This window comes from Heptranchias perlo, chromosome 8 (genome assembly GCF_035084215.1).
Source record: "Heptranchias perlo isolate sHepPer1 chromosome 8, sHepPer1.hap1, whole genome shotgun sequence".
Classification (NCBI taxonomy): domain Eukaryota; kingdom Metazoa; phylum Chordata; class Chondrichthyes; order Hexanchiformes; family Hexanchidae; genus Heptranchias; species Heptranchias perlo.
The window spans coordinates 28,670,427-28,696,177 of NC_090332.1; the positions used below are offsets into that span (position 1 = coordinate 28,670,427).

The 25,751-nt window shown below is 40.0% G+C and overlaps 1 protein-coding gene across 3 annotated transcripts in view; it reads left to right on the forward strand.

Moving 5' to 3' along the window:
* Positions 1-25,751, forward strand: part of rab3gap2 (RAB3 GTPase activating protein subunit 2 (non-catalytic)) — a 95,434-nt gene that overhangs the window by 21,676 nt on the left and 48,007 nt on the right. For all 3 annotated transcript variants that reach the window (XM_067988876.1, XM_067988877.1, XM_067988875.1), the window contains exons 5-13: positions 1,751-1,798; positions 5,035-5,110; positions 14,731-14,832; positions 16,003-16,102; positions 18,691-18,789; positions 20,351-20,499; positions 20,760-20,839; positions 21,950-22,039; positions 25,223-25,362. In XM_067988876.1, coding sequence (XP_067844977.1) covers positions 1,751-1,798; positions 5,035-5,110; positions 14,731-14,832; positions 16,003-16,102; positions 18,691-18,789; positions 20,351-20,499; positions 20,760-20,839; positions 21,950-22,039; positions 25,223-25,362 — 884 coding nt within the window. The remainder of the gene's footprint in view (positions 1-1,750; positions 1,799-5,034; positions 5,111-14,730; positions 14,833-16,002; positions 16,103-18,690; positions 18,790-20,350; positions 20,500-20,759; positions 20,840-21,949; positions 22,040-25,222; positions 25,363-25,751) is intronic.

Genomic DNA, 25,751 nt, shown 5'->3' on the forward strand with positions numbered 1-25,751 from the left:
TATTAATGTTGAATCAATTTTATTTTGTTTCAGTAAGTAACATGACTAAAAATATATTGTATCTTCTTGAAGTTATACTTTTACAATCTAATCGCCATTATAGTTTTGTTTGATTCCTAGTGCAGATGATCTGTTTTTATGCTCTGCATTTGTCCTCCTCTCCTATGGCATCCCAAGACCAGGAACTTGCATGCAGGAAATCTTAATGCAAAATAAATGATTCACCATTTTGAAGCACAAAACACAAAACCCTGTGAATCATCATTTTCACATATGAAAATCTTATTGGAAACTGAACAAGAAATTACATCCACACAGATTTCTTTCAAGGATTCATCTGTACATCAAACATTATATCTTATAACTAATGGTGTATCACTCTGTAGCACATTAGGGCCAATGAATATTAGTGGATACCATTTAGTTATTGATCTAGTTAATACAGGGCAACTGCTTGCGTCTATTTTAGGAGCAATTTCCCACTCTTTTTTTCTCCCCTCCCCCAACATTGGGAGCAAATTGTAATTGCTTCAGTACAAATGATGCTGCCTCAGAGGTCAGAGTTTGAATTATGAAAAACAAACAACTTTGGGATAGGGAGAAAATGTTTTGATTTACCTAAAACAGATTTCTGATTGTAAGTTAGTACTTCTGTGGATCTGAGTTGCAGGCCAAAAATAATTTTCTGGAAGATTGAAATACAATGTAAAGGACAGTGAGGCCTCCCAGTGATTATTGGATGATGGGTATGTTAGAGTAGACTTCTGCATGCTGTACCAAACGTCACTGCTGAGTAGACTGTTAAATGGTCACAACAACTGAGATATAAGGGTACGGTTAGGTGTTGTTCTATTCCATGACATCAGATATAAAATATATATATTATGATGCACACTAACAAAAACTGTAACTGGTAAATAATTAATACAGCTTGTACCATTTTTTCTGTCTTTATAATAAAAATTCAGTGTGAACTTTACCCGAATAAAGCTTTGAAATTTGTCCAATCTTCAAATAGATATGGAAAAAAAACAATAGATTTTATTAGTGACTGAGAGAAGCATTGTATTATTTTGATAATTTTTCAAAAAGCATTTTGAGTGATTCAGTTGACTCATCAAAGTGTGATACTGATATGGGGTTTTCCCATTATAAAATTGTTACATAAGATTTTCCCGTTGTGATATATTGACATGGGGGTTTTCCATTATAAAACCATGATACAGGAGGTAAGGTTAATGTGTACTGGAAGTGTGTACATGACATTTGCAAGACCCTTAATAATGTATAGATAGATATTAAAAAGATACAATTATGCTGCAGTGGCCTGCTGCAACCTGCCTCATGCAGTTTCTGAGATTGTAAGTTCTAATGCTATAAATCAGAGTGGATTGTGATGGCTGAACTGATAGGTGCTTTTGGGTATGGTTGAGTTTGGCTTGCTTGAGCCACTTTCCAGCATTAGAAATTATGTTTCACAGAACCTGTGTGAGGCTGGGATGTACTGGGGTACTGGGTCTTTTTATATATCTTAAAATTATATCTTTACTAGAAACAAAAAAAGGCTTAATGGCTAGTATTTTAAAAGAATTGTTGGAGTGACTTGCTTGATACCTGAAATAATTTAACTAAACCATGATTTTAGCTGTTTGATTTCTCTTCAGTGAGGTTATTGCTCCTGTTGCACCTATGATGTGCCACTGACATGTGACATCTTATTTGATTACTTGTTGTGTTTCTTTTTCTTCAGTGAATGCGTCAGTAGCGCAATTTGCATTCCACTAGCAAGCCAGAAGAGGTAAGTATTTTTACTCAAAGATCCTTGTATAACTATGTAAGTTTGATCAAAACTAATGAGATGTTCACTAAATGCCACTAACCTTCTGATTTCAGTGGATCATTTTTTTGTTTGCCTAATGAGCAATATTAACTGGTTGTGTGACGAACATGAAAGAGTCAGTGCATATATAATAGTTATACGATCCTTTCATCTTTGGCTTATTAACCTGCCTAAAACTTAGCAGAAAGACCTACCCAGATTTTTGCCTGTCAATTATTAGCAGTGGCTATAAAGCAATCTCTGGGCAGTTTATGTAAAGATGGCAAAACAAACTAAAATAATTAACAAGTCAGTTTGCAAATTATGCTGTTTTTAATCAGAATAAACTAAAGCATTACACTATTCCCAGATCTTACTAAAAAGATGCCAATTAAACAAAAATAAAACTCGTGAGCTCTACTGGCTGTCACTTGAAAACTTTATGATCGTCAGATCTTGGCCTGTTAAAATGTGCTTTTTTTTTATAGCTCTACATTATGGGTCCAGTGGTATTTGGTTGCTTTCAGTCACTGAACCTTCTATTGTTTTTGCAGTTGGGCTATTGATGTAATGTAATATCAGTAATGAATAGGGTTGTCTTTTGAGAGGATAACGGGTTAAGTATTCCACTGTGGGCTCTCTTGATGGGTCAGTGGCTAAAGAGGTGCTTTTGGGTTTATTTTATATAGCCTTGGCCTGATATAACTGCTTTCTAACATTAGAAATTAGGATCACAAAATCGCTGTGAAATTGGGTTACACCAGGACACTGGTTTTTTATTATACCATAAAATCATTAATTTGTTCATCCAATCTCTCTGCTTCTACTGCCTCCCTTCAGTTCTGTTTCCTCTTTTCTCTTCTTCCACCTCCCCACCCCAACACTGAGTGGAATCTAGGTATGTGTTAACATCAGAAGGATATCTAACTTGTACTGTGTAAATCTGGAGTTGAGGCCTAAACTGATGCTGAAGTGGAGTTAAAAAATCCTTCACCAGAGAGCGATATTTCTCTTTGGACCACAGTATCACAAAATTTTACAGCACAAAAGAAGGCCCTCGATCCATCACACTTGCACCAGCTCTGTGAAAGAGCTATCCACGTATTCCTATTTACCTGCTCTATCCCCATACTCTTCTACATTTCTCTTCTTCAAATATCTATTTACTTTTTCTTTAAAAGGTATTATGGATTCTGCTTCCAACGCTGGTTCTGGTAGAGCATTCTATGTTCTAACAGCCGTTTGACTAAACAAGATTTCTCCTTTATTCGTTTTGTTCTTTTGCTGCTCATCCGCTGGTTACTGACTCACTGACCACTGTAAATAATTTCCCCCTATTTTCCTTAACAAAAGTTTTCATAATTTTCAACACCACTTTCAGATCTCCTCTTCACCATCTCTGTTCTAGTGACAAGAATACCAATTTCTCTATTTTCTCCTCCTCATTAAAGCCTCTCAACTATGGTATCATAGAGAATCTCTTCGGCCCCCTTGCCATAGCATTCACATCCTTCTTAAAGTAGAGTGTCTAAAATGAAAGACAGTATTGTAACAGTGGCCTTACTAATGACTTGTATAGGTTTAGCATCAACTTTGCTATTGTATTTTATGCCCCCTTGTTATCCCATGTCCTTTTTTTCTCAAGTTTATCAATTTGACCTCCTGCTAAATTTTTCTGTACTTCAACTTTTAAAGTTTTGCCTTTTCATTTTTTTTTTGGCAATATGGAATGGCAATATATGTTCAAGTCAGGATGGTGTGTAACTTGGAGGTGATGGTGGTCCAACGTGGTAGAGGTTGCAGAATAGGGAAGTGCTGTTGAAGTAACATTGCTGAGTTGCTGAAGTGCATCCTGTAGATAGTACATAATGCAGCCACAATGCACTGTTGGTGGAGGGGGTGGATATTGAGTCCAGGGGCATCAGTCACAGGTTCTGGATGGTGTTGAGCTTCTTGAGTATTGTTGCAGCTGCACCCATCCAGGCGAGTGGTGAGTATTCAATCACATTCCTGACATGGGCTTTGCAGATGGCATAGAGGCTTTGAGGGTCAGGAGTTGAGCCATTCGGCAGATTATCCAGCCTCTGCCCTGCACAATGTTGATATGGCTGTTCCAATCAAGCTTCTGGTCGATGGTGACCCCCCCCCCCCCCTGCAATGTGCTGATAGTTGGTGGGGAGGTGCTTGGCATTGGGGTGCTGTTGAAGGTTGGGGGGATTGTAGCGTGGATTCCTCTCGTTTGAGGTAAACATTAACCCTTAGCGTTGCATGAATATTTGTGCAAGTTAGTACATGTAATTCTTTTCAATCCTCTCCACCCAGATATGTCACTTCACATTTCTCCATTTGTCTGCCCTATCTCCTAGACTGTCTGCACTCATGAAATTGCTTACAGTCATCTTCAGTTAACCAGTATTTTTGTGGTATTTGCAAATTTTGATATTTTGCCTCTTGTACTCAATTATACCCAGATTATATATGTGGCCCTAACATTGAACCTAGGGGAATGCAAGCTACATCTCACCAGTCTTAAAAAATATCTGATAGCTACTATTCTTTGTTTTCTGTTATTCAGCTAACTTTTTATCCATACTGCCACATTCCTTTGATACCGTATGCCTTAATTTGTCAAGCTCCATGAGGCACCTTATCAAACTCTTCTTGAAAATCCATATATTCAGCATCCACTGTATTTCCATAATGAAAATACGATGTTGATTGCTCAAATGTGTCAGACACAACTTGATTTTTTACAAAACTATGTTGGCTGTCCTTAAGTAATCCATGCCTTTCTAAGTGAGTATTAATCATCCTGTACTATGGCTGCTCAACACTTACCCACTACTGATAGGGTGAATAATCTATAATTGCCTGGTTTATCCCTTTTTCCCCTCCTTGAACAGAGGTATTATATTAGCAACCCTGAAATTCTCTGACACAATTTCTTTATATGAGGATGTTTGCAAGTTTGTACTCTCCTCTCTGCTTTCTAGGACCAGCGTCCAAAGTCCAGTTGTACCTGGACTTTAGATTTTGGCTGCATTTACATGATAATTGTAGCGCTGCTGAAGAAGCAAAACCACCAAAGTTGCAGCTGTAGTGCGAGCGTACCCTAGAATTGTGTATTATGACTTTGAAAAATTTGTTGCGGTGCAGTTTATGATTTGACTGTGAAAAATGACGAACTGAACAAAACTCTTGTTTATGATTAACAGAAGTTCCACAGGACGACCAGACTGGACATGCATAATTGTTGGTTTTACCTCTGGATATGTACGATTTTACACTGAAGTAAGTAATTCAGGTTTTCATTTTGGTGAGGAGGGAATCCAAACACAAGCTTTACAACTTTTATATTGATAAAAACAATGACCATGCCAATTTCTTTTTAGAATAAAGTAGCTTAAAGAGATTGAGAATTTGAACTGACTGTGTTAACCATAGAACCATAGAAAAGATACAGCACAGCCATTCAGCCCATCATGTCCGCGCTGGCTCGAAGAACAACCAGGTACCCATTCTAATCCCACCTTCCAGCACCCGGTCCGTAGCCCTGCAGCTTACCGCACTTTAGGCGTAGGTCCAGGTACTTTTAAAAAGAGTTGAGGGTCCTTGCCTCCACCACCAATTTGGGCAGCGAATTCCATACACCCACCACTCTCTGGGTAAAAAAGTTTTTCCTCAAGTCCCCTCTAATCCCTCCGCCAATCAGCTTAAATCTATGTCCGCTAGTTCTTGAACTCTCCGCTAGGGGAAACAGGTACTCCCTCCTACTCTATCTAGGCCCCTCATAATTTTGTACACCTCAATCAAGTCTCCCCTCAGCCTCCTCTGCTCCAAGGAAAACAACCCCAGCCTATCCAATCTGTGGTGACCAGAAATGCACACAAAACTGCAGCTGTGGCCTTACCAGCGTTTTATACAGTTTCATCATTACATCCCTATTTTTGTATTCTATACCTTGGCTAATAATGGAGAGTATGCCGTAAACCTTCTTCACGTACTGCCACCTTCAGGGACCTGTGCACATACACTCCAAGGTCCCTCACTTCCTCTACCCCTCTCAATGTATTCCCGTTTACTGCGTATTCCCTTTTACTGTTTGCCCTCCCTGAGTTCATTACCTCACACTTCTCTGGGTTGAACTCCATTTGCCACTTTTCCGTCCACTCCACCAACCCATTGATATCTTCTTGGAGTCTACAGCTATCCTCTTCACTATTAACTACATGGCCAATTTTTGTGTCGTCTGCAAATTTGCCAATCATGCCGCCTACATTCAAGCCCAAATCATTAATATATATCACAAACAGCAAGGGACCCAACACTGAGCCCTGTGGCACATCACTGGAAACGGATTTCCATTCGCAAAGACATCCATCGACTTTTACCCTTTGTTTCCTGTTACTGAGCCAATTTTGGATCCAATTTGCCACATTTCCCTGTATCCCATGGGCTTTTACTTTGCTGACCAGTCTGCCATGTGGGACCTTGTCAAATGCCTTACTGAAATCCACGTGGACAACATCCACTGCACTACCCTCCTCAATCCTCCTTGTCACTTCCTCACAGAATTCAATCAGATTTGTACGGCATGACCTTCCCTGAACAAATCCATGCTGACTATCCCTGATTAAACCATGCCTTTCCAAGTAACAGTTTATCCTATCTCTCAGTATTGATTCTAATAGTTTGCCCACCACCGAGATAAGACTGACCGGCCTATAATTGTTCGGCCTTTCCCTCGTACCCTTTTTAAACAATGGTCCTACTTTTGCAGTCTTCCAGTCCTCCGGTACCTCCCCCGTATCTAGTGAGGATTGGAAAATGATCCTCAGAGCATCGCTTTTTCTTCCCTGGCTTCCTTCAATAGCCTAGGAAACAATCCATCCGGCCCTGGTGACTTATCAACTTTCAAGGATTCCAGTCCCTCTTTTACTTCCTCTCTCGTTATGTTTACCTTATCCAATATTTCACACCACTCCTCTTTAACTACTACATCCAGATCTTCCTTTTCCCTTGTGAATATGGAGACAAAATATTCATTTCAAACCCTACCCACATCCTCTGCTTCTCCCACAAGTTACCCTTATCATCCCTGATGGGTCCCACCTTTTTCTTAGCTATCCTCTTGTTCTTAATGTGCTGATAAAACATCTTTGGGTTTTCTTTAATCTTACTAGCTAATATTTTTTCATGCCCTCTCTTTGCTTTCCATATTTCCTTTTTTATGTCATCCCTGTACTTTCTATACTCTTCTAGGCTTTCTGCAGTATTTAGTTTTCTGTGACAGTCATAAGCTTTCTTTTTCTGCTTTATCTTGCCCCGTATACTTCTAGACAACCAGCGGGCTCTGAATTTGGCAGTGGCACCCTTTTTCTTTGAGGGGACGTGTCTGCATTGTACCCGTAGAGTTTCACTTTTTAGTGCCTCCACTGGCTTGCCATTGATTTCTCCTCAAGTAGTTGTGTCCAGTCCACTTCTGCCAAATCACCTCTTAGTTCTGTAAAATTTGCCTTCCCCAAATTTAAAACGTTTACTCCTGATTTAATTCTGTCCTTTTCCATAATAATGCTAAAACTAACAGAATTGTGGTCGCTATCCCCAATATGGTCACCCACTGTCACTTCACCCACTTGCCCATCTTCATTTCCCAGGACTAAATCTAGAATTGCATCCCCTCTTGTTGGGCTTGTCACATACTGGCTAAATAAGTTCTCCTGGACACCGATCAAGAATTTTGCGCCCTCTGTGCCCCTCACACTGTTTGAATCCCAGTTGATGTTAGGGTAGTTGAAGTCCCCTACTATTATTGCCCTCTTATTTTTGCACTCAAAAATTTGCCTACATATTTGTTCTTCTATCTCCCTTTCGCTATTCGAGGATCTGTTGTACACTCCTAGTAGTGTGACTGCCCCTTTTTTATTTCTTAGCTCAACCCATATGGCCTCAATTGATGATCCATTTAGCATATCATCCCTTCTCACAACTGTAATTGATTCTTTAACCAATAATGCTACCCCCCCCTCCTTATTTATCACCCACTCTATCTTGCCTGAAAACTCTATATCCAGGGATATTGAGCTGCTAGTTATCCCCCTCCTTAAGCCAGGTTTCTGTTATAGCAATGATATCATGCTGCCATGTGTCTATCTGTGCCCTTAGCTCATCTGCTTTGTTTGTAATAATGTGGAGATGCCGGTGATGGACTGGGGTTGACAATTGTAAACAATTTTACAACACCAAGTTATAGTCCAGCAATTTTATTTTAAATTCACAAGCTTTCGGAGGCTTCCTCCTTCCTCAGGTGAATGTTGTTTCCACAACATTCACCTGAGGAAGGAGGAAGCCTCCGAAAGCTTGTGAATTTAAAATAAAATTGCTGGACTATAACTTGGTGTTGTAAAATTGTTTACAATTGTTTGTAATACTCCTTGCATTGAAGTATATACTTTTTAACCCCATCAAATTCCTGTGCTGAACACTGTTTAACCTTTGCTTCTTTTGCCTTTCTGAGTCGCTAACTACCTCACTAACTGCTTTTCTACTTCCCGTTTCCTGTTCTGAATTTGTCCTATCTGTACCTGCTCTTTGGTTCCCATCCCCCTGCCACACTAGTTTAAACTCCCCAACAGAACTAGCAAATGCCCCTGCGAGGATATTGGTCCCGGTTCTGCTTGGGTGCATCCCGTCCAGCTTGTACAGGTCCCGCCTTTCCCAGAATCGGTCCCAATGCCTCAGGAATTTAAACTCCTCCCTCCTACATCATCTCTCAAGCCACACATTCACCTGGTCTATTCTCCTATTTCTGATCTCGCTAGCACGTGGCACTGGGAGTAATCCTGAGATTACTACCTTAGAGGTCCTGCTTTTTAAATTTATTTCCTAACTCCCTATATTCTGCTTGCAGGACTTCATCCCTTTTTTTACCGCTGTCATTGGTACCGATATGGACCACAACTTCTGGCTGTTCACCCTCTCCCTTCAGAATGTCCTGCAGCAGCTCCATGACATCCTTGACCCTAGCACCAGGGAGGCAACATACCATCCTGGAGTCATGTCTGCGGCTGCAGAGACACCTATCTGTTCCCCTTACGATGGAATCCCCCATCACTATTGCTCTCCCATTCTTTTTCCTCCCCTCCTGTGCAGCTAAGTCACTCGTCGGGCCACGGTCTTGGCTCTTGCTGCATTCCCCTGATAAGCCATCTCCCCCAACAATATCCAAAGTGGAATATCTGTTTGAGAGGGAGATGGCCCCAGGGGACTCCTGCTCTACCTGCCTAGTCCTTTTACTCTGCCTGGTGGTCACCCATTTTCTTTCTGCCTGCATAATCTTTACCTGCGGTGTGACCACCTCACCGAAAGTGCTATCCACGAAAATCTCAGCATCGCGGATGCTCCACAGTGAATCCACCCGCAGCTCCAGCTCTGAAATGCGGTTAGCCAGATAGATAGATAAATAGAACCTAATGACTGGTTAAAATGTCCAATTGAATGATGTGTTTCCATATATATGTATGAATATTTTATTGGACTCTGGAAACAATTGCATGCTGTGATGGGGGGAACTGGAGAGACTTTCTGGATGGATGACTGGAGGTACCAAATGGCCTTCCTCATTTGTACTTATCTTGTAATTAGATTAAATAGAGTTTGGGTAGTCTTAATGCAGTTCATAATGTGCACGAGTCTACAGAACAAAACTGTCCCTTAATTAGCAACCGTATTCAGAGAGGCTAATGTGGTAAACGATAAAATGTCACACTGGTGCAGTAGTGGGTGCTCCAGAAAAATTGGGACCATGGCATACAGACCTGGAAGAGTTTAATGACCACGCAATAGAAAGCAATCTATTTTTTAGTCCTACTTTGATGAGCACAAAACTCATACCGAAAAGTTTAGAACGGCCAATTAATAAGCAGGCGCAAATAAAAATTTGTACTTATCAATGAGTAAGAACGTAGGTAGCTTTTAGCATATTTTTCAATTTTAGTTTCTTTTCAAGCAACTCCATGGACTAGATTTGGTGAAATTGAGAAACATAATAACAGGTGAATCCTAATGAATTGAATACAAAATTATACCCAATACCAAATGTGATATTTCTTCGTTCTAGTGAGCCAAATTAATAATCTTTTTAATTTTCAATTAAACTTTGAACCAGGAGGAGTTTGATTACAGTAATGTATGCTAAAAGTCACCTATGTTCTTACTCATTGATGAGTACAAATTTTTATTTGCGCCTGTTTATTAATTGGCCGTTCTGAACTTTTTGGTATGAATTTTGTGCTCATAAAAGTAGGACTAAAAAATAGATTGCTTTCTATTGCGTGGTCACTAAACTCTTCCAGGTCTGTATGCCATGGTCCCAATCTTTCTGAAGCATCCACTACTGCACCAGTGTGACATTTTATCGTTTACCACATTAGCCTCTCTGAATACGGTTGCTAATTAAGGGACAGTTTTGTTCTGTAGAGTCGTGCACATTATGAACTGCATTAAGACTACCCAAGCTCGATTTAATCTAATTACAAGATAAGTACAGATGAGGAAGGCCATTTGGTACCTCCTTGGGTCATCCATCCAGAAAGTCTCTTCAGTCCCCCCCATCATAGCATGCAATTGCTTCTTAAAATAAAATTCACCAAGCTTCCTGTTGACTGATGAGGTACCAGTTTGGGAGCGCTCCTGTGAATTTTAAAAAATATATGCAGGCATCGGACACACAGATACCAAAGAATTAAATACTGGCAGAGAAAGATTAATTGGATCACAAACTCCATAGGGAGCTATGAATATCATTAAGTACATAAATGAATTGGGTATTCTGGGACAGCTCCACTCCAGGAGGACATCTGCAATTCTACAGCTAAAACATGAATTTCAGCATGACCAAGTAACTTTCAAATAAAGTGCTTGATTCGCCATAGCCTCCAGAACAGCGCAAAACTTCAGCTAGCCAATAACAAAATAGGGAAGCAAATAAGAAAAATGGATGAATAGCTCTGTGTATTTTCTTAAAGGGCAGCACAGACAGAAGGAGGAAGCCTCCGAAAGCTTGTGAATTTAAAATAAAATTGCTGGACTATAACTTGGTGTTGTAAAATTGTTTACAATAGAAAAGATAGGGTGGACAAAAAAAAGAGGTAGTGTAGATCTACATGTCAGGGACACCTGTGAGGAAAAAGAAGTTGATCCTGTGGGAAATAGAAAGCTTCAAAATGAATTACTCTGGTTAAATATTTCTAAGGCTAAAAATGCTGGTTAGCATAAGAAGGACAGTTCGCTCTCAAGAGATAAAAAGGGTATGTGAAAACAGGAAAGTTATTTTAAAGGAAGATTTCAATCAACCTAATATAAACTGGGAAACCCAAGTGATTTAGTCGGAGTTGGTAGATGTATTGCATGAGTGCTTCTTGATCCAGTACATCAAGGAAGGCATGAAAGGCAATGTTCATCTTGATCTGATAGTCATTAATGATCTAAAAAATGTAAAAGAAATTTAATTCTTAGTACCCATGGGGATGGTGGCCACAGAATGAAGAAGTTTAACATAATTTGGGAGTCAGAAATAGCTAAGATCAAGGGTCAGATATATAACTTTAAAAGAGCTAAATTCAGTGAAGTGAGAAACAATTGAAGCAAATAAATTGGGGAGGTTGTTCAGTAACATTTCAGTAGAAAACAAGTAAAACACTGTAAAATATATAATGTGGAGTATGCAGAATAAATACATTCCCAAAACCCACAAGCTTAGACTAAGCAAAAATGATCCTGAAGGAATTAACAAACAAATTAGAAGTGAAATTAAGAGGGAAAATGGCCTGTACAAATTCTGCTGTATTACACACTACGTGGGACCAACTGCCTCCTTAAGCCACTATCCTCTGAACCCCCCCCCACTTCCCAATTCTCACCTCAAACACGAAATGCAAAGAACTTACTGATTTCTTTGTTTCTAAGATCGAGACCATCTGTGCAGCTGCTTGTGCCTCTTCCTGCTTCCAATCTCTCTTTTGACCAGTCCTCCCAGAATTCCTATCCTGTTATGTTTTCTGGACCACCTTCACTCCATCCTTTCTAACCTCATCTCATCCATGAGACCCATCTCTTGCTCATTTAATCCTCTAACCACTCAAATTCTGATTGCTCAACTTGTCTTAATTCTCCCATTCTAGTTGTTGTAGCCAAAGGAACTATTCCTTTCTCTTTCAAAACTGTCTTCATTTAAACCCCTCCCCCTTGTCAAAAAACCCACCCATGATCCATCCATCATCTCCAACTACTACCCCATATCCAACTTTCCTTTCTCTCCAAGGTCCTTAAACATGTTTCTATATTGTCACTTCCCAGCTCTTGTGTACATCTCTTCTGAAAATCTTCTGAATCCCTCCAGCCTAGCTTCCACCCTTTTCGCAGCATCAGAACAACCCTAGCCAAATTCATACAAGACATTCTCTGGGCCTGTGACGTTGTACCCATCCTTACCCTTCTTGACATTATTTAGAATTCAATATAGTTGACCATCTCTGCCTCTCTACTTCTCTTGATCCCTCGACTACCTCTGTCATTGGATTGCTTGTCTGCTATCAAGTCATGAATGAGTCACAACTTTATCCAACTGGCATCGGGAAACCAAAACTATAATCTTTGGTCCCTACCACAAACTCTGCTTTCTTGCTACTGACACCATCCTCCTTCCCAGCCATTTTCTGTGGCTGAAGCAGACCATTAGTAATCAAGTAATGTTTGATTGAGCTGATGTTTAGGTCTGGATTTTCCTCCTATCCAGTTAGTGGCAGAGCAGGAATACCACCCACCAATTTAAATCTACCACTAACCTAAAATTTCCTTTCGGGGCTTTTGTTTGCTATGCATAGTGAGTTTGAAGTGGGAATACTGCATCTGATAGGTTTACTACTGTTGGGAGGGAGGGAAGTACAGTTATGGTGCAGCCTTTAAAAGGCTGCAGGCAGTTCAAGGACAGCATCACTTTTATGCAAGAATGGCTGAAGCAGCAGCAGCTTGTGGGTTTCCGCAGCCGGATGGGCTCTCAGATTCTTGTATGCATCCTTGGAAGTCCTTTTGTCAGAAGTCAGGGCCAGAAGAGTTAAGACTGTTGGACAGCAAGGGCAGGAAGCCCCAGAAGAGGGTGATGGCAGAGGCATTATCCCAAGGAGTGCTGCACAGTGCTATATGAGGTTCAATTACCTCACAAAAGTAGCTCAGTTAAGTCTGGACACTCTTACCAATACACGTTGGGCATGGCATAGTGGATTGTCACATGATGAAAGCATCATGGTGGCTTCCTGGTCATATGGCATTGGTGCAGGATGAAGTAATTGTTATCACACTCTAGCTGGACATGAATAGAATGAAAGCCTTTCCTATTCATAAAATTGAGGGGTTGTCCGTATGAAGCAGTGTGTGCCCCTTACACCTTACGACTGGAATGCTGCCAGTCTGTAGATCTGGATCGCTCTCTCTCTGCTTCCATTGGGAAAGATGAAACATGCAGCCCCCTCTAAATGGAGCATCTTTGACCACCTTGATGCAATGGTGAGTAGCTGTCTGACTAATGTGGTCAGAGTTACCTGCTGCTGACTAGAAGGATCTAGATGCAAAGATATTGACTGGTACAGACAATGCTGTTATCCTGGTGGAAGTGGGCTGTAGGTCTTCAGTCAGCAGTTGATATGTTTCTCCAATAATCTCTTGGGGGAGGGGGAGCGGGGGGTGGGAGGGGCAAGCGCAGCCTTCTGAGGCACTGGTGATCATAAAAGTCTAACTAAGATCTTCTTGGTCTGTAGACTCTGGAGAATGGGTCTGAGCGTGTACCAAAAAGCATTCAATATAGTCTCTTCCATAATCATCATTATTATCTTCCACCTCCTTATAACATGTTAATAGAGCTGTTTCTTTTGGAAAGTACATGTCCTCAATGTAGTCTCCGCTTTCTCGCCGCCCTTCTCTCTTTTTTTTCTTTTTTTCTCCCTCTCACATTGCCCTCCCTATCCTGTCTCTCCTCCCATTCTCTGATTTAGTTGACCAAAGAGGAACATTGAAAATTGCATAGGAGCAGAGGCTAAGCATAAAAGTATAAAATCTTTTCGCTGCATATCAGTAAGAAGTTGACAGACATAATGTGAAAATGTTAAAAGATGTAAATGAGCTTGAAACTGAGAATGAACATAAAATAGTAAATAGTATGATTTACCATTTGGAAGAAGTAATCACAAGGGAAGACATGAGCAACATGTTCTTCCCAAACTCTGGTAACCGAAGCAAAATAAGTGACTTTGATGTAAATGAGATGAAAGTCCTAGACAGGCTTAAAGAGATCAAAACAATTAAGTCTCCAGGGGTAGATGGTAATTATCCCAGAGTGCTGTGGAGGAGATTGGTAAAGCATTGACCATCATTATGAGGGAGTTACTAGACATTGGTGAAATGCCAGTCGATTGGAAAGAGGCTAATGTGAAGCCCTGTCCTGTCCTGCCTCTGTCACTGTGTCCCATGGTGTGGTTCACTCATTGTCCTGTCCTATTTCTATCTGTGTCCCAGGACCTATTCACACAGTCCTTTCCCAGAGGCTGTGATAATTCATTTCCTGTTGGCTCTCACCTGCTCCATTCTCATCCACCTCACTCCCTGTTGTTTGGTTGCACACATCCATGATCTGGGGAAAACGACCACCCCTGCCTCTCAAGATTTGATTCCAGCTGCTAGTCAAAGTTTTATAATTTTAAAATGGAGAACAATGGCGGCTTGTGGTACCCACAGCACGTACCAGAAGGAAGTGAAGTGCATGGTGTGAAAAAGCTGGTTATTCGCTCAAAAAAAGACAATGGGCAACTATGATTACTTTCGATGTTGTTGGAAGAATGACCCCATTTTATTTTTTGCAGAATGGAGTTCTCCTCTTAGCACAACTTTTAAATGAGGACCCAGTTCTACAATTGAAGTGTCGGACTTACGAGATTCCCAGACACCCTGGTGTGACTGAGCAGGTGAGCACTTACAAAGCATTTTAAAAACTGGTTGGATAACATACTCTATTAACCAGACCTAATTACATAATGCATATACAACATTCATGAATGGATAATGGTATGTGATTTGCTTGTTAGATAAATATTTATTGGATGCCTGACACTGCACTTATACCATGGTAACAATTAGTAAAGACATCGGTGTTTTATGTGCTGAAAAAATGTCTAAATTACTTAGTTTGCGCTTACCCTGTGAAATATTTGAAAGTAAGATACACAGAAGTGGTGTAGTTCAACATAATAGGATTAGGGTAAGGAGCCTTTTTACATTTCGTAAGTATGTATTGATTGGTTGTTTTCAGGTTTATATTAACATTTGTGGCGTAGCTTGCAAGGTTGCTGTACCTTGTGGATTCCGCTTTGAATGTTGATTATAGGATTGTATTTCCTCTTTTTAAGACAAGCCTGATAAAATGTTATATTGGTAGATGTTATCGTATACATTGGATAATGCAGCCCTTAGTACAAAACAACGCATTGAATAATTTATCCATAGGGACTGAGACACAACTCACTTCATTGAAATGGGCTAAACTTGGTGAAAGAGGGAAAAAATAATTTAAGGCAATCCTCTAACATGTTAACTAATTTTTGTGAAGGTAACATTGCATTGCAAGGAAGTGCCTCGTGCACCATATTTTCAGAGAGGTATCGAAGACCGTATGTTGTGCAATCGCAGTTCCAACCTGCCATTTTTTGAACATATCTGTCTACTCCAATTAATATGGGAAGAGAGAGGAATGAACTTCTCTTGTGTTGTCTGTCCACTCTAAGAAGGTTATAAAAGCAAGTTAATCAATGATAAAACAAGACAAACAGGGTTTCATTAGATGAGAGGACAGCTGTTTTGCACTCTTGGATGAAATATTTCCTATTGGGACAGAGAAAAGATTTGTTGTAAAAATGCCTCGTCTGAGAGGGTATATCTGCTTACTGTCTAAAAATACCTAGAATAAAGCTGACTAGTTTTGTTTCACCATCCTAATGGCTGACAATTTGTAGAATTATTTGGTCCTACTTGCTGAAGGGATAGTATGTTTTTTAAATGCTATCGTGTAAGTGTCTTTGAGATAATTTAGCTCGAATGATGTCTTGACGGATTACTAACTGGAATTTTTGTTTTCCAAGCATGAAGAATTGAGTATTCTATATCCAGCTGCCCTTGTGACAATAGATGGATTCAGCCTCTTTCAGTCTCTTCGTGCTTGTCGAAACCAGGTAGCAAGAGGTAATTTTTTTTTTTTAAAACTATTATGCCGAGTGCATTAATTGTACTACAGGTAAGATTTTTATATTAAATTTGGGCTTCTGTATTACAGCGGCTTTCAAACCTTCTGTATGGGAAGCGAAACACTGCGGATGCTGGAAATCTGAAATAAAAGCAGAAAGTGCTGGAAAAGCTCAGCAAGTGAGGCAGCACCTGTGGAGAAAGAAACAGTTAACGTTTCAGGTCGAAGATGAAAGGTCTTCGACCTGAAACGTTAACTATGTTTCTTTCTCCACAGATGCTGCCTCACTTGCTGAGCTTTTTCAGCATTTTCTGTTTTTATCTCTTTTGTATGGGTTCCTGCTAACCTGACACACTGCCAAGCACCTCCAAGCTAAAATCAAGTGTCAGCTGCTAGTTGGTCATGATAGCAGAAAATGCTTTTTTTATTAGAATACAGTAGCAGAAATACTCCAGAAAAAACACTTCTAGAGACTTGCAGTATTTAAGGCCCAGGCTGACAGAAATCTTAGAACTTTGTGGACCTCCTTGAGTCCTCTCGTGCCCCCCCCCCCCCAGGGGTCCAGGAACCTGAGTTTGAAACCCTCTGTTGTATTAGCATCGCTGCCTTATAACTGGATATTTTTTATCAGTAATTCTGAAGCCAAATATGAAGTTTTATTGAGTGGCAGAAATACATAACTTGTCATTGTGTGGTTTCCAGATAAGGTGAAGCTACTGAAGTAATGCTCTATATTGCTTTAAGACTCTTGATGTTTTATTCCTGGCTATGCTAAAATATGCATAATTTTAAAACTATTTTCTGCTTACATTCTTCTATGGAGAAATCTGTGTTAAGATCTATATTCAAATTTTTAATGAACTGCAAAAATCAAATCTAATGTAACATACCCATAAATCATAAATCCAAGATCTTCCCATTTAAACCTGATCTAAGAAGCAGCTGACCGATTTAGAAAACAAAATCAAAAAATCCTCTGACATTGCAAAATTCTGAGCCCCTTTCCTTGCCCATTCACTTCACCACCGCCCTCCCCCCCCCCCCCCCCCCCCCCCACCCCCCCAAAAAAAAAACTGGTGCTACCTTTTCTAGTGAATGCCATAACAAAACAAGAAATGCTGCTGTGCTGGGAGACAGTTTATATGCATCGATCTTGATGTCACAAATGCTGCTTTGAAGCTGTTTGTACTCTGGAGTGAAGATCTCTTGATTTATAAGAGAGGAAGTCCATTATTTTTGCCTCAGCAATATTACTTTCCTAAACACTTCGTTTGAAGGTGTCGCTAGTACTACAATAGCAATTTTAGGATTTGTAGAGCTCATTTATGAATTTGGAAAATCATTTGGTATAAAATAGGATTTATGCACTGGAATATGTGAAACTGACAAAAATAGAAATGCTGTAGACAAGGATTTGTATAAATGTTTGTTGTCACATTGTGCAGAAAAGATAACACTGTATGACACAGATCAGCCATGATCTTATTGAATGGCGGAGCAGGCTCGAGGGGCCGATTGGCCTACTCCTGCTCCTATTTCTTATGTATGTATGACACGATGCAACAATGCATGACTCGTCTTAAAATCATTACAATCCGTATACTTCATCTAGTGTGGAAAATCTTTTTTCAGTTTTGTTACTGAAGGACCATTAGATTTTGATTTTCTGAAGTTTGATTGGAAACTGTTGTGTAACATGCACTACTCTGTAGGTCCTGCATAGTCTACCCTTGCAGCCCGCCTCTACTCTGTCCCCTAAAATACTGTTAGATGCCAAGCCCACCGCCACTTGTTCGTAGTGTTGGAAGGTGAATGGTAGAAATGGAAGCTCGGAGAGAAGGCCATGGCCGGGCAGGGTGATGAGGGAGGAGCATAACTTGGGTCTGGCAGTGGCAGGTTGTGTGTGATTTCATAAGACCAGGGAAGGTGACTGCAGTACTGTGTTCGACTCCCACACCCCAGGACCCCTGGCTTGGGCTGCTTCATTATCAGAGGAATTGAGTATAAAATAAGTACTCAGCAGTCACTACTAAGGAAAACGATTTCATCGTAGCTGGGTCAAAATCCTGGAACCCCCTACCTGACAGCACTGTGGGAGTACTGTCACCACATGGACTGCAATGGTTCAAGAAGAAGGCTCACCGCCACCTTCTCAAGGGCAACTAAAGATGCGAAATAAATGCTGGCTTTGCCAGTAATGCCCATACCCTGAGAATTATTTTTTTAAATGTAAGACTTTTTTCATACTGCCGTCCTTCCGCTGCAACTAGAAGTCAAGCACTGAACCAGTTCTCCCAGACCCTAAGACACCCTCCCCAGAGCATCTCCCACCACACTGCAGTATGGAGACTTGCCATTTTGGGGCTCCCTTGAATAATGGCTTTCTACAATTTGGTAGTAACCAGTATTGAAAATTAGGTTATCTCCAGCAAGATTTGTTTTTGTATTGTGTGTATATATATATTCTCCTTCAAAAAGTGAATTTTGTGTGACTAATTTTCTTTTCTTTGCGCAAAACAAATAACTTCAGGTTCCTCAGATAGCAGCATATTTACTAACTTTCCTACTATGTTGCACTCTCTTACAGCCGCAGCTTCAGGTGCTGAGAACATACAACCTCCACCATTAACTTATAAGAAATGGGGCCTGCAGGATGTTGATATGATAGTGGATCATGCAAGCATAGGTAATAAAAGAATCCATTCATAGAAAACATAGCCGTGTTTCCTGACGCTTGTGGTGGAATAGTATTTCCAGACATTAACAGCTTGGTTTACCCTTGAGCAAAATATTGATTATCAGGTGGAGATGAGGTGGTGGCCCAAAATGAGGGAGAATCACCATGAACGACACAATAGATGTCAGCTGACAACCTAGCAAGGGCAATGAGCCTTGCCGGAAATATACATCATTAGTAGCTCAACGTGTAGTAGCAATGACAGCATCTGTGGAGCTAATTCAGACCAATTGCCCATTTGATTGGTCAAGATTGCAAAAGTACAGGAGGCCCAAAATAAAATTTGATAGGAAAGGACATTCTGAATTGGTAAGAATCTGCAAAATAGCTAACAGCTTGAGTCATGTGTGAATTCCTGCAGTTAGTAACGAAGGGATTCTCACTGTCATTTATCGTTTCAGTAATCCTGGATCACATTTGCATCACTTTCTTCACTTTGTTTTTTTTCCCTCCCATGCCAAAAAAACCAATGAAATTTACTGTCGGATAATGGCTGCTTTAGGAGCAAGAAAATAGAGAAAATTACTTTCATTGTTAAGTTCTTCGCCCTTTATGTTTCCCACACTTTGTTGATCAGATAGTTCCCATTTTAATAAATATCTGCTCCATGCCTGGCAGTATAATATTGAATCTGATGTCAACAATTGGTGGACACATCCACCAGAAAGAATTTTGTTATTCATGAGTGGTGGTAGAGTACCATGATTTGGGTTCCTTAACCATTGTTAGATGAATGTTTCTTTTGGCTCACTGTGACCGTTTCACAAGTGGTTTTAAGAAGTGAATCATGGCTCCCAAACTGCAGCCATGTATTTTTGCTTTTCCAATTTGGAGATTTGTGTTGCATCTAATTTTAAAATTGCATTCCATTATTCAGGGATATGATTTCCTCTTTATTGATTTGACTTCAGATGTTTTGAAAAGAACTGTTCATTTATTTCTGTGCTGTTAGTGTGCAAACTGGCTGCCACATTTGCCTCCATAAAAAGTGATGAGATTTCAAAAGTAATTAACTGACTGAAGAGATTTTGAATGCCCCAATGATGCGAAAAGTGCTATATAAATGCATATTCTTCTTTGTATTCTTAAAATGCTGAAAACAGCTTTACTGAAGTATCAAAAGCAAAATATTGCTGATGCTGGAAATCGAAAATAAAAACAAAAAATGCTGGAAAAGCTCAGCAAGTGAGGCAGCATCTGTGGAGAAAGAAACAGAGTTAATGTTTCAGGTCGAAGACCTTTCATCAGAAGCAGCATTTTCTGTTTTTATTACTGAAGTATCATTTGGAAATCAATTTACATATATCTCTATAAATCTGTTTACAGTTTATCTGACATGCTCAGATTTTCTTTGAAGTCTTCATTCAATTATTTGAGGAGGGAATGAGCATAACTGAGAAACTAGTATATTTGCATTGGAGCAATTATGCCCTGTTTTACGGTTTGTTGCAGAGTGGAACATGCTTTCATGTATTTGTGTCACAACTTTTCTTTCTTTTTTTTACTTCAGGAATCATGACACTTTGTCCATTTGATCAGTTGAAGACTGCCTCTGTTTTAGGTGGATTTAATGCTACTGTAAAAAGCAGCCCACCAGCCATGTCAGAATATGTAACAGTTGGTTCTGGTCCATTCGCAGGTTTCTTCTATGCTTTGGAGGTATGTGTTTACATGACTTTCTCTCAATTTAAAATTTTGATTTTAGAACATCCATTTATCTAAATAGATCTTTGTAAATAGCAAATAATGCAGTATTTGAACAAGTGTTTCAATTAATTCATTTTCAATGTAGAATTAAATGATTTACAACTTAAATACATTTTCTGCTGGTAACATTCTATAGGTAATAATAAAAGATAGAGCACCTTTAGGACCGTTTCACCATTTTGATGAAATATTATCTGTTCGTCTTGTTACAGGGAAGCACCCAGCCATTGCTATCGCATGTTGCTTTGGCAGTTGCCAGCAAGCTCACATCAGCCTTATTTAATGCAGCTAGGTAAGATATCATTTTTTTTAATTGAAATTTTACTGTAGCTGCCTCTTTATAATTTTTGTATCATTTTTGAAAATACAAGCCAAATTGCTTCAAATATGCTCTATCTTTGGAGTACTGTATGTGGAACGTGGCAGCCCATCTATGTTTCAGAGATGGCCATAAGTCAGTTCCCTCAGATATGCCTGTAAGAAGGTTGGTGGTGGGTAGGGTTTCAAGACTATGGAGATATTTGCTTTTCATGCACCCACTTTTCGCTTGAGTGGTCCTCTGGATACCACCTCACCCGTGTGGTCCCAGATATAGATTTAAATTAACTCTGTCTTTGTCTTTGAATTGCATCCCTATTTTGTTTTGCATGTTGCAAGATGAATTATTAGGGTGTAATTCATAGTTTTATCATCTTCTAGAGAAGATGAGACTGAGTAAGTCTTACGATCTGCCCCTCTAGTTAGGGAATACAAGCTTCCTAGGTTCTTGGATGTTGTGTTTTGAATCCTCATGTGCAATTTGTGACAGTCACCTGCTGCATTGGGGTCACTTTGGCTTACTTTGAGTGGCTGTTCATAGTATTTACATAGTAATTACAGCACAGAAACAGGCCATTCGGCCCAACAAGTCTATGCCGGTGTTTATGCTCCACACGAGCCATGTTCCTAACATAACTTTTCATCTGTTCTCCTGAATATTGTCTGTAATAAATGTTGGATTATCTGAATGTCTGTAATGCACAGGTCCTTTGCCAGGTCCTGTCTTTGAAAATTTTAATACTCTTCTTTTAAAAATGATAATTTATACAAAGTTGAAAATTTGTTTAATGATAGTCATGTAGTTCTAGTAGAAATTAAAAATTTAATGGGAAGTCTTTAAATAGAATTGTGTTCATGAAAAATTTATTGTTTACATGATGGTATCGTGATAAAACTTTAATGAGTTTTTGTTCAGTGCTAGTGTCTTTCTTTGGCTGATGAATGATCTGGAATGCAGAGTGTTTGGTTCTGTAAACTGTGTAGAGGTGGTATTTCAAAGTAAATGCTTAGTTGGCAGAATTCCATCCTGCCTAAAACTTACCAGACCATGACTGTTATGAGAATTTCTTGGTGCATTTTCCAGTGGATGGCTTGGGTGGAAAACCAAGCATGATGAAGAGCCAGTGCAGAAACAGAAACCAAAAGTTGAACCTGCAACTCCTCTTGCTGTAAGGTGGGTAAAATGCATATTTAACAAAAAAAAAATAATTGGAGGAAGAACATTAAGGTCTCATACATGTCACCCATTGACGTTTTCTCAACTGTTAGCGTTAGCCTTCTGAAATCAGTGTTTTTGCAGCATGAGGCAGTATTGGTACAACTTACCCCAGAATCCTCCGAGATCTTATTGCAATCCTGTGCATATCAGTGAGTAGGTTACGCAGCACACCAGTTCCATGCTGGATTGGTAGTATTTGGCAGCTAAAGGGTAAGAGGATTTATGTTTTCACATCCAGGAGAGAGAAAATTGCTTGAAAGTTCATGTCTGTACATGGCAGGATTTGGACTTCAAATGTGCTCAGCTTTTGAAAGATGCTAAAAGTAAGCATTCCAGCAATACAATTTAAACACTTTATTAAGCCAGCATTAAACTGTGGCTGTACTTAAAGGTGCCAACTACTAAGTGCAGTAGTGCAATAGCAAACTTTGTACTGTCTATCAATAGTACTTATTGCCCAGAGTGTACTTCAAATGCAAGTTTACTTTCCATCCTTCCTCAAAGCAGCATTTCCAAGAACTTAAACTCTTGTGAGGGCAGCAATGTCCCCTGTTTCATTACAGTAAAACATTTTTTTTGTTCTTTCAGTGAGAACTGCAATAGAGAATTGAATTGTTTTCAGATGTAAGTCTGCTGCATTATACTAGTGACCTGGCCAACATTTATCCCGCAAACAACACCACCAAAAACAGATTGTTTGCTGTTTGTGGGACGCTGTGCAAATTGGCTGCAGCGTTTCCCTGCATTACAGCAGTGACTATACTTCAGAAGTACTTAATTGGCTGTGAAGTGCTTTGAGACATGAATGGCATTATATTACATAGAATTTACAGCACAGAAACAGGCCATGCGGGTATTTATGCTCCACATGAGCTTTTTCCCACTCTATTTACTTCATCTCATCCTATCAATATATCCTTCTATTCCTTTCTCCCTCATGTACTTTAGCTTCCCCTTAAACGCATCTATGCTATTCGCCTCAACCACTCCATGTAGTAGCGAGTTCCACATTCTCACCACTATATAAATGCAAGTTCTTAATTTCTATAGAACCATAGAAGTTCACAGCACAGGAGGAGGTTATCTGCCCAACTTTACTGGAGCAATTCAACACTAATCACATTCCCTGCTCGCTCCTCATAGCCTTGTATCTTCTGCTGCTTCAAATGTTAATTCAATTTTCTCTTAAAAGGTGCAATGGTCCTCTGCTTCAACCATCCATATGACAAAGAATTTCATGCTCCAACGACAGTGTGTGTAAAGAAATTTCTCCCAACCTCCTTTCTCACACTCTTTGTGATTATTTTAAATTGATGACCTCTTATCTCCCCAGCCAGAGGAAATAGTCTTTCCATGTTTACTGTACCAAAACCCGTGATAATTTTTAAAATTTTCCACGAAATTGCCTCTATGCTCCACTGGAAATAGTCACCCTATTTCAAGTTTTTTCTCCTAATATCTATAGTTTCCTATCTCTTGGCATCGACCTATAGATTGCACATTGTATGCTTTTTAATGTCCTTTCTATAACGTGGTGTCCAAAACTGCACACTGTGGCCTAACCAATGTTTTATATTAATTCATCATTACTTCTTATCCTTGTACTCTATGCCACTATTCATCAACCCAAAATTACATTGACCTTCATTCTGGGTTTATCTTTTCCCTTCCCTCAGCTATCTTTTATAGATTTCTATAAAATCACTTCTTGGGCACCTCCTTTCCAGGTTGAAAAGTTCAAGTTTCTCTCTTTCCTCATAACTCAGACTATTGACACTAAGGATCAGCCTTGTGGCTCTTCTGCACTGCCTGCAGCTTTTTAATGTGTCCGCTGTGTCTTGGCAACCAGACTGGATGCAGTTCTCAAGGTAACGTCTGTCCAGACACTATACAGTTTGATCGGCTCTTCCACTGACTTATGTTCGAGTACTTCTCCGCCACTTTCACACATTGGAACCATAGAACCATAGAAAAGATAAAGCACGGAAAGGGGCCATTCGGCCCATCGTATCCGCGCCGGCTCGATGAACAACCAGGTGCCCATTCTAATCCCACCTTCCAGCACCCGGTCCGTAGACCTGCAGCTTACAGCATTTTAGGTGCAGGTCCAGGTACTTTTTAAAAGAGTTGAGGGTCCTTGCCTCTACCCCAATTCGGGCAGCAAATTCCATACACCCACCACTCTCTGGGTAAAAAAGTTTTTCCTCATGTCCCCCTCTAATCCTTCCGCCAATCAGTTTAAATGTATGTCCTCTAGTTCTTGAACTCTCCGCTAGGGGAAACAGGTACTTCCTGTCTACTCTATCTAGGCCCCTCATAATTTTGTACACCTCAATCAAATCTCCCCTCAGCCTCCTCTGCTCCAAGGAAAACAACCCCAGCCTATCCAATCTCTCCTCGTAGCTGCAATTTTCAAGCCCTCGCAACAATCTTGTAAATCTTCCCTGCACACTTTCCAAAGCAATTACGTCCTTCCTGTAATGTGGTGACCAGAACTGCGTACAATACTCCAGCTGTGGCCTTAACCAGCGTTTTATACAGTTCCATCATTACATCCCTGCTTTTGTATTCTATACCTCAGCTAATAATGGAGAGCATTCCGTATGCTTTCTTCACAACCTTATCTACCTGTACAGCCACCTTCAGGGACCTATGCACATGCACTCCAAGGTGTCTCACTTCCTCTACCCCTCTCAATATATTCCCATTTACTGTTTGCCCTCCCTAAGTGCATTACCTCACACTTCTCCGGGGTGAACTCCATTTGCCACTTTTCCGCCCACTCCACCAACCCATTGATATCTTCTTGGAGTCTACAGCTATCCTCTTCACTATCAACTACACATGTCGTCTGCAAATTTGCCATCATGCCCTCTATATTCAAGCCCAAATCATTAATATATACCACAAACAGCAAGGGAACCAGCACTGAGCCCTGTAGCACACCACTGGAAACGGATTTCCATTCGCAAAGACATCCATTGACTTTTACCCTTTGTTTCCTGTTACTGAGCCAATTTTGGATCCAATTCGCCACATTTCCCTGTATCCCATGGGCTTTGTAGCAATGGTTCCTGCATTATTATTGCAGCACCTAGTAAGCCATGTTTATGTATTATTCTGCTTATTATTTTGTAGGTTTGGGGTTCCAGATTCTCGTCGGCGTGGAGAAAGTATTTGCCTATCACCTTGTAGTACCCTGGCAGCGGTAACAGATGATTTTGGCCGTGTCGCTTTACTAGATGTAGCAAGAGGGGTAGCAATACGCATGTGGAAGGGTGAGGATGGCATTTATCTGTAATTAGTTTAACAGTGTCTGCTTGAAAGATTAAATTCTTGTGTAATGTAAAATGTTCGACTTGCTTTGTGAAGTTTTATTTGTTGCTATTTAATGTATTTATAACTGTCTTTCTCTTCACTGCAATTTGTTTTTAATACTCATTCAACACAAAATGAGAGAATTGTGTAATTGGTGGGGAGCAATAGTCATCCTAGATCATTTGGATTCTTTGTAGCAGATGCACTGCAGAATTTGCATTAATACAGTAATTTTATTTTCTAATACGTAAGTTTTGATGACATTAAGTTTGTAAATATGGTAGAAATAGATCACACCCAACAGTAAGCAGCTGAATGCGGACTAGATTCCACAAAAGTGTTACTGTGC